Raw genomic sequence first — 14,388 nt, 5'->3', positions numbered from 1 at the left:
CTTTAACTTTTAACTTGTTTTAATTTTAAAAAAGAAAGTGCATATTTATGATATTAAAAGATAAGATATGTTGACATTAAACAATACTAGACATACATTTTATACCTTTCTGAGCTTCTAAACATAGAAAATGACACAGAAAATGTCATCTATTGGTTTTCATGTATTGTCTGGGGCTTCTGCAAAACTCCCCCAAATTCCCTTTTAATTTTTTATGCCTACCTGGAATATATTGAAATCATGATGGGGAAAGTTGCAATTTGGAAATAACACTGGTAAGTAGTTGAATAACACAATAGGTTCACTTACCCCATAAGTTATGAATCACCTGGTATCTCAAAGTGCTAGACCCCTAGGAATTGGAAGTGTGAAAAGTCCATCTGATTCAAGGATTCTTAATCTTTTCTTTGTTAGTTTCATGGACCCCTTTGGAAGGTTGGTGAAGCCTATGGATCCCTTCTCAGAATGATGTTTTTAAGAGCATAAAATAAAATTCATAGGATTACAAAGTAATCAATCATATTGAAATGTTTATACAAATTTAAACAAAATTCACAGAACCCATGGAATTTATCCACAGGGCCTCATTAGGATCCCCAAACTCAGCTTAAGGAACCCTGATTTGAGTTGAGGTCTGGCATATTAGTCCGCCCTTCATTTCTGTTTTGAGTCTCCATTGAGATTTTGGTTAAGAATTGAGTATGAGAGTTTTAATTATGGGCTGCACCAATTAAGAACTGAGAGGAGGCAGCTAGTGGCTCAGTGGATTGAGAGCCAGATGAGAAATTCTGGGTTCAAATTTGGCCTCAGACACTTCCTAGCTTTGTGACCCTGGGCAAGTCATTTGACCCCCGTTGCCTAGCCCTTACTACTCTTCTGCCTTAGAACCAATGCACAGAATTGATTCTAAGACTGAAGGTAAGGGTTTAAGAAGAAAAAAAGAACTGAGAAAAGCAATCTATATCTTTATAATAAAGACAGATGTACACAGAGAAGGGAGAAGGGGAAGGAAAAAAAACTATACCCTCTGGGCTAGAAATAAAATTGGTAAATATGGAGGAAAGGTCACCTATCCTTATATTCCTCTGCCTTCAGTCTCACTGTGAGGGTAGGTTGAGGGTCCCCAAAGGAAGGAGGGAAGCATGGAAGGAGGTTTTTCCTACTAAATTAGAAACATAGGGTGAGTCACCTTCTCTGAGCTCATAGCAACTAATAACTAAAATAATGTGTTTCACTGGGTTTGTTTTTGTTTGTTTTTTTGCTAGGGGGAGGTTAAAGGGAAAACAAAAAGTAGAGGTAAAAGGGATCCTCTAAGAATAAAAGTATGGCAATTTAAGTGCTAAAGAAAAAAGAAGCTGTCTTTCTTTGACAAGGAAGCTAAATAGATGAGTGAGATTTGCATTATCTTCCCCAGAACCAACCTGTCAGTTTCATCCTGATCATCTCCAAATCATGCTGCCTAAAGCATTAGCAATCAGCCTTTTCTTGCTAGCAAAAGCAGGACTGTGCTCCTAGGATTCTCGGACCCTAGATCTCTTTTAAGATTAGCTATTATTATCTTGAGCAAGGAATACTAATGAAGCAAGGAATACCAATGACTCTAATGTTCCCGGATCAAAACTATGTGGCATGGAGTAAAGTATACAAGACTGGAGAGGTAGAAATAGTCTAGAGTATTGAAAGACTTTAAAATCCAAACAGAAGACTTTTTATTTGATCGTAGAGATAACAGAGAACCCTGCCTAGTTAATAAACTATAAATATATGTAAATACATGTCTACATATATAAACATAAATATATAGATATATGCATAGATATAAATAAATATAAGAAGAAATAGGGAGATGACATATTTGAGCTGAACTTTAGGAACGCCCCTTTGACAGCTGAGTGGAGGACAGACTGGAATGGGGAGAAACTTGTGTCAGGGAGAGCAAGCGAAAGGCTATTTGTAATAGTCTAGACATGATATGGTCAGTGCCTGCACTGAAGTGTTGGTAGTATCAAAGGACAGAAAGGGCTACATACAAGGAATGATGCAAAGATGGGATTGCCGGGCCTGGCAACAGATGAGATATGGGAGGCAGCAGCTGTGAGAAAAGGAGTCAAAAATGACACACCTAAGATACAAGCCTGAGAGGATGTTGGTATACTCAACAAGAGTAAGAAAGTCTGGAAGAAGAGAGAGTTTGGGGAGTGTTGGATTTCATTATCCAAATATGAGCTCCTTGAGGACAGGTACCATCTTGCTTACTTGTATTTGTATGACCAAGTGCTTAGCACGGTGCCTGGCATATAGCAAGAACTTACTAAAGCTCTATCTATGCATCCATCAAAATATGAACTATTTTCATCTTCAAATATATCAATAACAACTTAACAAACCTATCACGTACTGATCTATCACCTATCAATTATCTATTAACTCATCCATTATCTACAATCAATCATCTTTCATCTTCCTATTATCTATTAATCTCTCTATCTACCTCTCTCTCTCTCTCTCTCTCTCTCTCTCTCTCTCTCTCTATCTCTCTCTCTCTCTCTCTCTATCTATCTATCTATCTATCTATCTATCTATCTATCTATCTATCTATCTATCTATCTATCTACATTTCCAAGGTATGGAATCTGCAAGTGAGGGATGTGGTAACTGAATATTTAAGAGACCAAGGAAATATTGTAGAGGCAGATCTTTGGAAATAGAAATGAATACCAAGCCTAAAACTCCTCTCAGACATTTACTTGCTTTGTTACCCTGGGAAAGGCACTTAAGTTTTCTCATCCTCAAGATTCCATTATAAAAATGGAGTTAATAATAACAATTATGGCACTTATATCAGAGTGTTTTTGTAAAGTTCAAGTAGGGTCCCATATGGAAAGGTACTTGGCAAATATTAAAACACTATATGATTCTCAGTAGTTATGATGATGCTCATATAAGGTAGATTTAGAAAGACAGCTAGAAACAACCTTCAAGATCATGAAGTCCAGTACCCTCATTTAACTTGGGCCCAGAGAAGTTAAGTCATTTGCTCAAGGTCACAGAGGTAATAAGTTGCAAGATCAAGATTTTAACCAAGAAATCTGACTACAAATCCACCTAGTTCCTCCCAGACTGGTAATAATGATGATAGTGATGATACAGCCCAAGTGGCTATATGCTATATATAAATGCTCCTAAGAAGGCTTCCTCTCAATTGATTGTATTCTCTTGAATGGGTGATTTCTTTAGTGTATGGAGAAGGAAGAAGGGGAGAAGGATTGGCAAGGGGTGAAGAAGATAAAGAATTGGTGACTGGATTAGAAATATCTGTCTTTCTCTTGGGAATTCTACAGAGGGTCTAAAGTGTGAGGCTCACATTAATAATTGGAAATCTTTGCTGGGATAATGATAAGTATAGTCATATTGCAAGCAATATTTATATAGGAAAGGCTTTATTTGGACTTGAATTTCCTATTTTGATACCTTCAAACATCGAGTAACAGTAATCCGTAATGCTAGAAAAGTTTATTGATTCTACAAATAGCTTCCTGTCATAGGCATTCATACTCCCTTGTTACCTTCCAACTGTCCCCCAGATTATAATAATAATGATAGCTACCATCTACATAGATCTTTCAGGTTTGCAAAGCACTTCACAAATATCACCTAATTTTATCATCATAACAACCCTGTAAGGTAGGTACTATTATTGTCATGATTTTTAAGATAAGGAGATTGTCAGGCAAAGGTTAAGTGACCTCCATGCTACATAGCTAGCAAGTGTCTAAGGCCAGATTTGAACTAGGAATTCCTAAGCACTCTATTGGACTACACTCAGCTGCTTTATTAAAGCTTAAATAGATTTTGGAGATCATCCCTCTATTTGCCAGATGAAGAAATGGATTTCTAGAGGTAGAAAATGACTTGTCCTAAGTCACATTAATATTAATTAACTTTAAAGGACATTGAGTCCAAACCCTTCATTTATTTCAACAAAATCAACATGACTGGGGCACACTTTATTCTCTATTACCAAGAAATTTTTAGAAATTGTTGTAACATAATTTGTGTTAATGAGCCTCAATGTATACCTCGATCAAGTATAAACTATTCATATTATGGTGCATGGGATTTGGACTTCGTTTCTTTTTGGTTTTAGTGTGCATATTCTCTAGGGTCCTAGAACTCTAGAAGAGAAAATAATATAAATTCAATTTTGAGACAGCATGTATCCACACCCTCCTCCTTACCTCTTGGGTGAATCAGGGTCAAAGCAAGTCTTCTGTACATCAGTCACATCAGGGTCACAGCAGTCACCATCATCAAAGTCATCCAACATGTTGTTGCACTCCATGTGGCACACACCATCCCTCCGATTCCATGAGTAACAGCGTCCCTGAAGGCGACAGTCACCTCCATCATGGCCAGTAAGTGGATGATCACATTCAGTGTCACAGTGATCATTGCCAATCTTGCTGGGCTCACAGTTCACGAGGACAGCCCGATAACGCAAAGTGGAGTTACGCACTTCATGAACACTCAATTGCCAGCTGATGTTGTACCGGCTGAAGGCTGCACTCAATGCCTGATGTTGACGGGTGATTTGCTCACTGCTGACAGTAGGATGAAGTCCATCGTCATCACATACATTCACCACTTGGTAACGGATCACCTTCTCACTTCTCAGTGGCCAGTGCCAATTGTACTGGGTGATCAACTCCACATTATCACAGACAGTTTGTCCACAGGGTGGAGGTATGAGAGGGTGCAGAATCTCAGGCTCAGGCTCTGGATCCTGGAGCATGTCAAGTCTTGGGAATTCCCCATCTTTAAAGGTTACCCATTGCTGTTCCATTGGAGCAAAAATAGCACTGAGTGCCAAGGAAGCTAAGTCCCCATATCCACTTGGCTGCAAGAAACTCTGCTGGAGCTGGCTTTGTTGAAGTGCTGTGTTCCAGAGAGTCAAGGTACCCATGTGCCCACGGAATTGGTGTCTGTCCTCTGAGCTGTCCCCACCCAGGATTAAAGAACGGCAAGATGCCATAAATGGGCTGTGCAAAGGGCCAGATTGGCCCAGGCTACTGGCAACTTGAGCTCCATCTATATAGAGAGCTATGCGACGTCCATCATAAGTAGCTACTAAATGTGTCCATGTACCTGACAAGTAGCGGCTATGCCCAATCACAATTGTAGCCTTTCTCAAACGGTCTGTGCGGAGAGAAAAAAAGAAACGAGCATCCTTCCTTCCATGATACTCCACTGACCGGATACCCAAGGCCCAGCCCTTGTCACTGAGAGCATGGGAGCAGTTGTCAAATACACCTAGGCAAGAGGAAAGGAAGAGAAGGGAGAAAGACAAAGGACAAAGAAGGAAAAGCAGAAAAGGAGAGAAAGCCAATGTAAATATAGTACAGGCAGGTTTTTAATGGTTTAAAAAAATTAACATCAAATATCCCTCCTTTGAATACCAGCCCACTGTCAGGAACATTCCTCAATTTTGTCTACTATTTTGACCACCACTGATTTAAGATTCAACAGAAAAGAGGACTGACTCTGAGTAAAAGGACCTAGGTTCAAATCCTACCTCTGATACTACTTTGGACAAATCTCTGAGCTTTATTTATAAAACGAAGAGGTTGGACTTGATGCCTAAAGTGACTTCTAGTTCTAAACCTATGATTCTTGATTTTTTTATCTAAATATATGATCTTGATCTTACATGTAATCTAGGAGAAGAAAAAAGTCAATAGGGAAGCTTAAATAGGGAGCGAGTACTTAGTAGTCCTACACAGTATCACTATCATACCTAGAATGGAAGAGATTTCAGAACCTCATAAATGGTAACCCACACTTATAATCTATGATACTTACATCATCTCTTTACCATTATACTATCATTTTCTGTTAAAGCTGCCCAAACATACCCTCAGTAGTTATCTTTCTTCAAAATATAAAAGATGGCCAGGTAGGAAAGTAAACCAATCAGGGAAGCAACCAGAGAAAAATGATACTAGCCCCAGAATCATACTGCATTATTTATCTAGGGTAGATTATTCCAGCCACCAAGATAACCTATCCAATGATAGCAGCAGAAAACCTGTAGCCCCCAGGTCAGAAGGAAATCATCATCATCATTACTACCACCATCATCATCCCCATTAATCTCATTTGAACCTCATAGCAATCCTGTGGGGATAGGTAGTATTTTAATTCCAGTTTTGCAGAAGATAAAACTGAGGTTCAGAGAGAATTAGTGACTTAACAAGAGCCATATACATATAAGAGTCTAAGGCAGAACTCAACCTCCAGTTCTCCTAATGGCCAAGGTCAGAACTCTATGTACTTTATGTGATGTGTAAGAAAGATAGAGATGAGGATAGGGATAGCCTTAGGAATGAGACCTCTAATTTCAATGGTATTTGGAATTCTCAAATGAGAAAATTTCTTATACCAATGTGAGTTTACACCTTGTTTGCAATTTATGGACTTAGGGAGTTGCCTAAAGCACCAAAGGTTAAGTGACTTGGTCAGGATCACCTAGCCATTTGATGTTAGAAGCAGAACTTGGGCCCCAACTCTTCTTGGCTGGGTCCAGCTCTCTTTCCATGGATGCCTATAAATAAAAAGGACTAGATCAAATTTTCTAAGTTGATTTTGTACTTATTTTATATTCCTGCTTATTGGTTAGGAATTAGTTGGCTTTAAATTTATGGTACTAGTTTTCAAGGCATATCTGAAAGAAGGTCATTTTCCCCAAACATCCTAGAGAGTCAAGGTAGAATATACAAACAGGGTAAATGGAAGCATAAAAGCAACTCAGAACAATCAGGTACTCAGCTCATTTTTAGCCCTCATCATCTCATATACAGATGGTTGTGACTATCTCCTCACCTCCCTAAAATCAGCCTGTCTTCTCATACCACTCATCTCTCTTCTCATACCAACTACATACCACTGCTGGATTAACTGTCCCCAAATACCATCGTTGAGATGCCATTCCCCTATTGAAAATCTGTCAGTGGCTTCCCAAGTAAAAAAGTCTTTCAGAATCTTACCCCAATTCTTATTTCTCATTACTCCCTAGCAGGAATCTTTCATCTGAGTCGTACTGATTACTTCACTATCTCATAATTCAATTCAATTTAATGTTTAATAAACTCTACATTATGTTCCTCTATGGTCATTTGCAGAACATTCAATGTAAGAAAATAATAGCAGAAGAGCAAATTGCCCAAGGGCCATTCCAAGCTGAACTCCATCAAAATAAAAGAGTTGTTGGTGATGGTGATGATGATGATGATTATATATTTAAATGGCATTTTTAGGACCAGCCCCAAGTGAAAACTATGTTTGATATATATGTGTATGTATATATTACAACAGATGGAGGAGTAAACCTAATGAAACAAAGAGACAAAGAGAGAATACAATGTTGAAATCTCCTCTTCTTACAATGTCAAAATAGTTCTAAATAATTAATTTGGGTAAATTAATAAATTGATTGAAGCAGTCTTTGCTCAAGCACTTTCTGTTTGCTCCCTGATAGAAGCTAAAGTTAAGGAGGTATAAGTCATTTATGCATGGAGGCAATTTGTAAATATTCAATATTCATGGTGTTCTAGGGATAGTTATATCAAATGTGTGTGTGTGGGGGGGTGGTAATCAAAGGCTGATGTCAGTTGGATATTGGAAAGAAGCTTATGGTTTATGGAGGAATCCCAAGCAGAAAAAGGACCTCCTGAGGAAAAGCATATGGGAAGAAAGAGGGAAAGGGCACAGAAAAATAAAGAACCCAGAAAGATGAAAGTTTTTCTGGGATGGAAGAATAATAGGAAACTAAGAAATAGAGTACAGTAAGAAAAGCGTTGGATTTGAAGTCAAAAGACCTGGATTCAAATGCCTATTATGTTACTTATTCACCAGATAAGTTGGGATAAGTCACCTCACTTCTCTTGCACACTGTTTCATCTTCAGTGGATTTTTTTTTGTGGTAGTAGGTTTTGTTGTTGTTTTTTTTACATTTTTATAACTATATTTCGATTCCATCAGTTTCCTTTATTATCCTATATATTTTACTGTATGCATTTAAAAGCATTATTCTTAGATGAGACCAGGAGTATTCCCCAAACTGCCAACCAAGGTTGATGATGCAAACAAAAAAAAAATAAATGAATTCTGGGACAAGATGAGTCGATGATCCCTAACTCCAGTGAAATCAAGGCAGTTTGCAGTAAGAGCATCAAAAGTGAGAGTTGTTGGCTAGAAGGGTGGAATACAAAAGAATTTAATTTGAACAAGTTTTAGACACTAAGGGGACTATTTTAATGAACTCAAAGATTGTTTCTTTCATGACAAAACAACAACCTTGTGTCTACAAGACAAGTCTACAAGAAACAAGTTAATTTCCAAGCTTGAGGAGATTGGAAAAAGGAAAACAGATTAGTTCTTTATCTTTTCAGTATTAATACTGGTTAGCAGTTATAGAGTACTTTAGAGGTTGCTAGGCACTTTCCAATGTTATCTCATTTGATCTTCACAACAACCCTGGAAGATAGGTACTATTATTACGTTAAAGTTAGAGATGAGGAGACTGAGGATGAGATATTAAATAACGTGTCCAGAATCAGACAGCTAATAATTGTTTAAGATAGGTTTTGAACTTAAGGCTTCTTGATTCCAAGGCCAACCTTCTACCCATTGTACCAGCTAACTTCCTCTATCAGGGACAGTGAAGTATTTCTTGAGAGAGCATTAGTCCTTTAAAAGGAATATAAATGGGGGGCGGGGGGAGGAGAATCTAAAGAGAAAGATGTGAACCCAAACCTAAGTCATAAGACTTGAGAGTAGACGATGATAGAGAGAAGGAAGAGTAGACTAGGAATCAATGAACCAATGGATTTATAAAAGAGGATCCAAGATCTTCCCATGAAGCAAAGAGCCTGGCCCTCTATAAAGAAAGAAGACTCCTGTATTCCCCATAATGATGCATCCAGGTAGTGCCAGGAAGAAGAAAGAACATCTAGTCCTAGCCACAGGAGAAAGAGCTGATTCCTGGTAGTCAGTAGCTCCTTGCTGAGGGCCATTAAGGTTTCCATAAGTCAGTCTGACATGAAAAATCAGAAGGTGTGCATTCTTCCAGGAGCATGTATGGAGAACATTATGGAGGGTCTCCTGAATCATCTCAAACCTGACAACCATTACCCACTTCTGGTGATTTATGTAGAGACTAGCCACATGAATCAACTGGAAAGGGAATTGTGGGTTAAGAAGAAGAACTGTGTACCAAAAAAATGAACACTGTGTAATTATAATGGCCATGCTTGGCCCCAAAGGAGGGATGAAAAAAAAGTGCACCGTCTTTGAAGAAGTGAGAAACTAGGCATGTGGAGCATTACATACATATACTGTTTGGCTCGGTTGGTATGCTGGTTAGTTCTGCTGAACTGTTCATTTTAACCTTTCTCTTATATTTTTTATTACAAAGCATTTCTTACTATGTAGAAAGGAGGACATATCTGGGAATGAAAGTGATACCAAAACAGAAAATAATAATAAAAATTTTAGATTAAAACTAAATAAAAACTTAAAGATGGTGTCTAAGAATCGAGTTTGAACTTATGCTTCAAATATAAAAATGTCAAGTTCCTGACTGGGAACAGAATGCTCTCAATAAGGGTAGATAAGAATGTATTTGCCTGGAGTCTAGCAAATTTAATCCCCTTAACTTCCAATAGCAAAGAAAGATGAAGGAGAAAATTCCCTACATATATTGAATATGGAAGATGCTTTAATAAATAGCTACAGTGAGGAGGTGGGAAGTATCAATACTTAGTTTTAATAGAAGATAAAAATTTAAGAGAGAGTAAAAGAAAAGGACTATGAATATATATGTTATACACATAATATAAATTATATATAAAATATGAGTTAACTAAAAATAAGCTTTCTTTGCTAGAAGGCTTTTTACCCCCCTTGGTTGTTTTTTTTAAGGGGTGGGAGGTGGGACAGTCAAAAAGAGCAGGCAAGAAGAGCTGAGTTAGAGTCTAGCTTCCAACACTTATTATGTGATCCTGAAAAAGTCATTTAACCTTTATTTTCTACGATCTCCTCATCTGTAAAGTGGGAATAATAATAGCACCTACCTTCCACAGTTGTGAGGATCAAATGAAGTAATAATTGTAAAGCATTTAGCACGATGTCTGATACAAAGTAAGCACTATATAAATGTTAGCTATTGTTATTAGTAGTATTTGTATGACACTTTAAAAAATTATAAAGCATTCTTCCCACAACCCTGTGGTTTTTTGATGTTTTAATAAATTCATTTTGCTGATGCTGAAGTTGAAGTTCTTAAACACTGAATCATTTCTTTGTCAGATACTAGACTCAAATCTGACTTTTTCAGACTTCAAGCATAGCACTGTATTTACTACTGTTCTATTTCACCATTAAAAGTCAAGATGTCAGGTGTCTATGCAAAAATACATAGTTTGATTGTAAACATTAGTGAGATATGATGGGATTGGACAGGATAGACAAATAGGTGATTCAGTGGATAGAGTCTAGGCCACTAATGAAAAGGCAATTCTTTGTTCTCTCTGAGTTTACACTTGTGAAAGGGAATCCTTTATTCCCTTTGTCTATTTTGAGTTAACACTTTGGTCAACAATACTTAGTACCTCACTAGATTGTGAAGATAGGACTAATTCCCTTTGGTCTACTTTTGAATTGAATCAACAAAAGCTTAAACAGACTATGAAAAAGGATGATTGTTTATATTATAAGAACTGAAAAAAGAAGACAATGTTTCTTTATTTGAACTCAGTTGGGACCATGGAGCATCAGGTGACTCAAAATTTTAACTACCTCATGAATGTCTAGGAAAGAGAATCACAAATATTGATTTAGGGTTTATAAATACATTTTAGTGAGAAGATCAATTTGCAAATTCGGTATCCATGAATAATGAGGATCAATTATAGGGAGATGGATAGATAGATTAATAAAGAGACAGAAGAGAGAGAAAGAGAGAGACAGAGAGAGAGAGAGTTACAAGAATTTTATGGGAGGGATATACAAAAGGGGGAAATAAATCTTAACTGAAAAAATTAAATTAATTTTTGAGAGTAGATTTTAAAGAATTAAGAGAAAGTATGTATCATAACACCCAAAATTCTACAGAGGAAGTCAGTCCAAGAGGGATTCTAAACTTTTTTATTTAAAACCCTTACCTTCTGTCTTAGAATAGATACTATTATTTTCAAGGCAGAAAAGTGGTAAGATCTAGACAACTGGGATTAAGTGACTTGCCCAGAATCACCCAGCTAGGAAGTGTCTGAGGCCAGATTTAAATCCAGGTCCTCCCTACTCCAGGCCTAGTTCTCCATCCACTGAGCCATCTAGCTTTCCCAGGATACTTCTTGAAAATGACATCTTGAAGACATGAAGAAAAACAATCTCAATAAGTTGGAAAATGTATGGTTATCTTAAACATATCAGATGTGAACACAAAGGGAAATCATGCACTCAGGGAAAGCATGCATTTTAAAGGATGCATAGATGATAATAGTGACATTTTAAGGACTTGGCTGACATCCAGAGACAAGAAATCTAGGAGGGTGAAAGGTCTCAAAATCATGCTACCTGAGAATTGAATGAAGGAACTGGGGACATTTAATTGAGAGAAGACTTGGAATAGAATAAGATAGCTATAATTAAGTATGTGAAAGGCTATCCTGCGGAAGTGGGATAGGAATTATTCTTCTTCACCCTGAAGGCAGAAATGCAGCCCATTAATCATGCAACATGTGGCAATATATTCTACCTTCTTCCTGCATAGTCATGCCCTTTGTTTTCTATTGCCTTTTTTGGAATAGTAATAATATTTTTTTTTCTTTTCTACTTCCTTATTTGCATATAACATATCTGGAACTAATCTGTAAGAGTTCATATGTATCAGCTTCACTGTCATTGATGAGGGAAAAGTTCTGTTATAAAACATTTCTAGTAATTTTCCATTTTATTTGTTTGCTACCCTTCTAGTTTCATCCTTAAATGTTCTTGTGAGGGTCTGCTCTAGTTGGTGTTTTTAGTCATTTTGTTTTTCCTCCATTGTTTCTAAAATATTTTATTAGTAACATCACACATATTACATTATTGTCCTCTTTCAAATATTTAAAGTAGATTTATATTCAGAACTAAGGATTCTTAACTATTTTCATGTCATAGATCCTCCTTTGCCATTTGATGAAGCCTATAGACTCTTCTGAAATAATCTAGATATCTGCTAAAGCAGATGGTATTCCATCACCATCATATACCACAATTTGTTCAGCCATTCCCCAATTGATGGACATTCTCTCATTTTCCAATTTTTTGCCACCACAAAGAGTGCAGCTATGAATATGTTTGTACAACCCTTTTTTATTATCTCTTTGGGGGTACAAACCTAGTAATGGTATTGATGCATCAAAGGGCATCCATTCCTTTAAAGTCTTTTGGGCATAATTCCAAATTGCTATCCAGAATGGTTGGATCAGTTCACAATTACACCACCAGTGTATTAGTGTCCCAATTTTGCCACATCCCCTCTGTTATATTCAAACTCTGAGTTTCACCTTGATTGACAAGGGAGACAGTGGGAAGATGTCAGAATGTTCCTGGATGCTGTGAGGACAAGAGCAAAGGCAGTTGGCCTGAGGATATAAATACCCTGTTATCTGGGAGAAGCTTTTTGGTCCTGGAGGCTCAGGGCTTGAGGTCTTTGAGCTTTGACCATTGATCCTCTCTGAATCTCCCTAGATCTTTAGGATTTCATTTTACATTTTATAATGTTCTCTATCTCTTGCTTGGTCTTAAATTCCTTCCTTTCCCACAGATCTGACAGGTATATTATTTTATGTTCACCTAATTTATTTATGATTTCACACTTTATATTTAAGCCATTTGTCCATCTTGAATTTATTTTGGTAAAGGGTGTAAGATATTGATCTAACCCTAATTTTTCTCATACTGTTTTCCAATTTTCCCAGCAGTTTTTGTCAAATAGTGAGTTTTTGTTCCAAAAGCTTGGATCTTTTGGTATATCAAATACTAGCTTCTTCCTGGCATATAGTAGGTACTTAATAAATATTTATTGTTTATTAATTGATTGTTCTGTTCTCTGAGTAAAACTAAGAGTAATAAGTAGATACTGGAGAAAGGTAACTTTTGGACTGATAAAAAGAAACTTCCTTGTGTTAGTAACTCACTCAAAATAGAATCATCTATGGTCCTGTTTTCCCTTTGATGAAATTTTCCTAGAACCTCCATTTGAGTGAAGAGCTTTGAACAACTATCCATCATTCACTGAACTTTGCCACCTTTTCTTCTCTCTTATACATGTACACTGACCCCACTACAACTCTTTTCATTTCCCTTTTGTGTGCTATCTTTCCCACTCTATTAGAGCATACTCTCCTTAAGGGTAGGGGGCTTCTTTTTTTTAATGCTTTTAAGTATATCCCCAGTGCTTATCACAGGACCTAGCACATGGTAAACAATTTAAATATCTGTTTAAATTAAGTAGTAAAGGGCCAGCTGGGTGGTTCAGTAGATTGAGAGCCAAACCTAGAGAAGGGAGGTCCTAGGTTCAAATCTGGCCTCAGATACTTCCTAGCTGTGTGACCCTGGGCAAGTCACTTAACCCACATTTCCTAGCCCTTACTGCTCTTCTGCCTTGGAGCCAATTTGGCTCCAAGACAGAAGGTAAGGGTTTGTAGAAAACTAATTCATTAATTAAGTAAGCAGTAGTTAGTTCATCATTACTAGAAGTCTTTAACTAAACTTTAAATGAAGGTGCATTTCAATAGATGTTGTAAAGGGTTATTATTGTTCAGTTGTGAATAAAACTAAATGTCTTATATAATCTCCAACTATTCTTTGAGAGAATATGTATGTACATATATATATACATATATATAGTATCTCTGTATTTGGCATGTGAACATTGGTGTGTAATATGTTCATAAATTTATATTGTTTGAACACATGTGTGTATGATATATGTTTATATGTAGGAAAGAGCCCTGGCATCTAGAAACCTGGATGCTAGGTTAGACTTTGCCACTAAGTTAGCTGTGTGACTCAGTGACAATATCTTCTCAGCACCATTTTACTAGATTTCATAGATTACTTCCAGTTGTAAAATCTTAAGTCAAATAATGCTGCCATCCATTGAAACACATTTGTTCATATTATTTCCTTCACATCTTACTTTGCTGATGGTCTAAAATACTTTTTGTCTTTTCTACTTATCCAAATTTTACTCATCCTTCAAGGCCTGGACATTTTTTCTATGGAATATTTCTTGAATAATCCATCCCACAATAACCTCCCCTTACCCTGAATGTGAAACACTTT

The 14,388-nt window shown here is 36.9% G+C and overlaps 1 protein-coding gene across 1 annotated transcript in view; it reads right to left on the bottom strand.

Moving 5' to 3' along the window:
• The window catches only part of PAPPA2 (pappalysin 2), a 386,296-nt gene that overhangs the window by 337,011 nt on the left and 34,897 nt on the right, over window positions 1–14,388 (bottom strand). The window contains exon 2 of the mRNA XM_044674282.1: window positions 4,239–5,310. Coding sequence (XP_044530217.1) covers window positions 4,239–5,310 — 1,072 coding nt within the window. The remainder of the gene's footprint in view (window positions 1–4,238; window positions 5,311–14,388) is intronic.

The sequence above is a fragment of the Gracilinanus agilis genome, chromosome 4 (genome assembly GCF_016433145.1).
Source record: "Gracilinanus agilis isolate LMUSP501 chromosome 4, AgileGrace, whole genome shotgun sequence".
NCBI lineage: Eukaryota > Metazoa > Chordata > Mammalia > Didelphimorphia > Didelphidae > Gracilinanus > Gracilinanus agilis.
The sequence above is the reverse complement of the archived record's forward strand: the minus strand, read 5'-3'. Positions and strand labels throughout refer to the sequence as shown.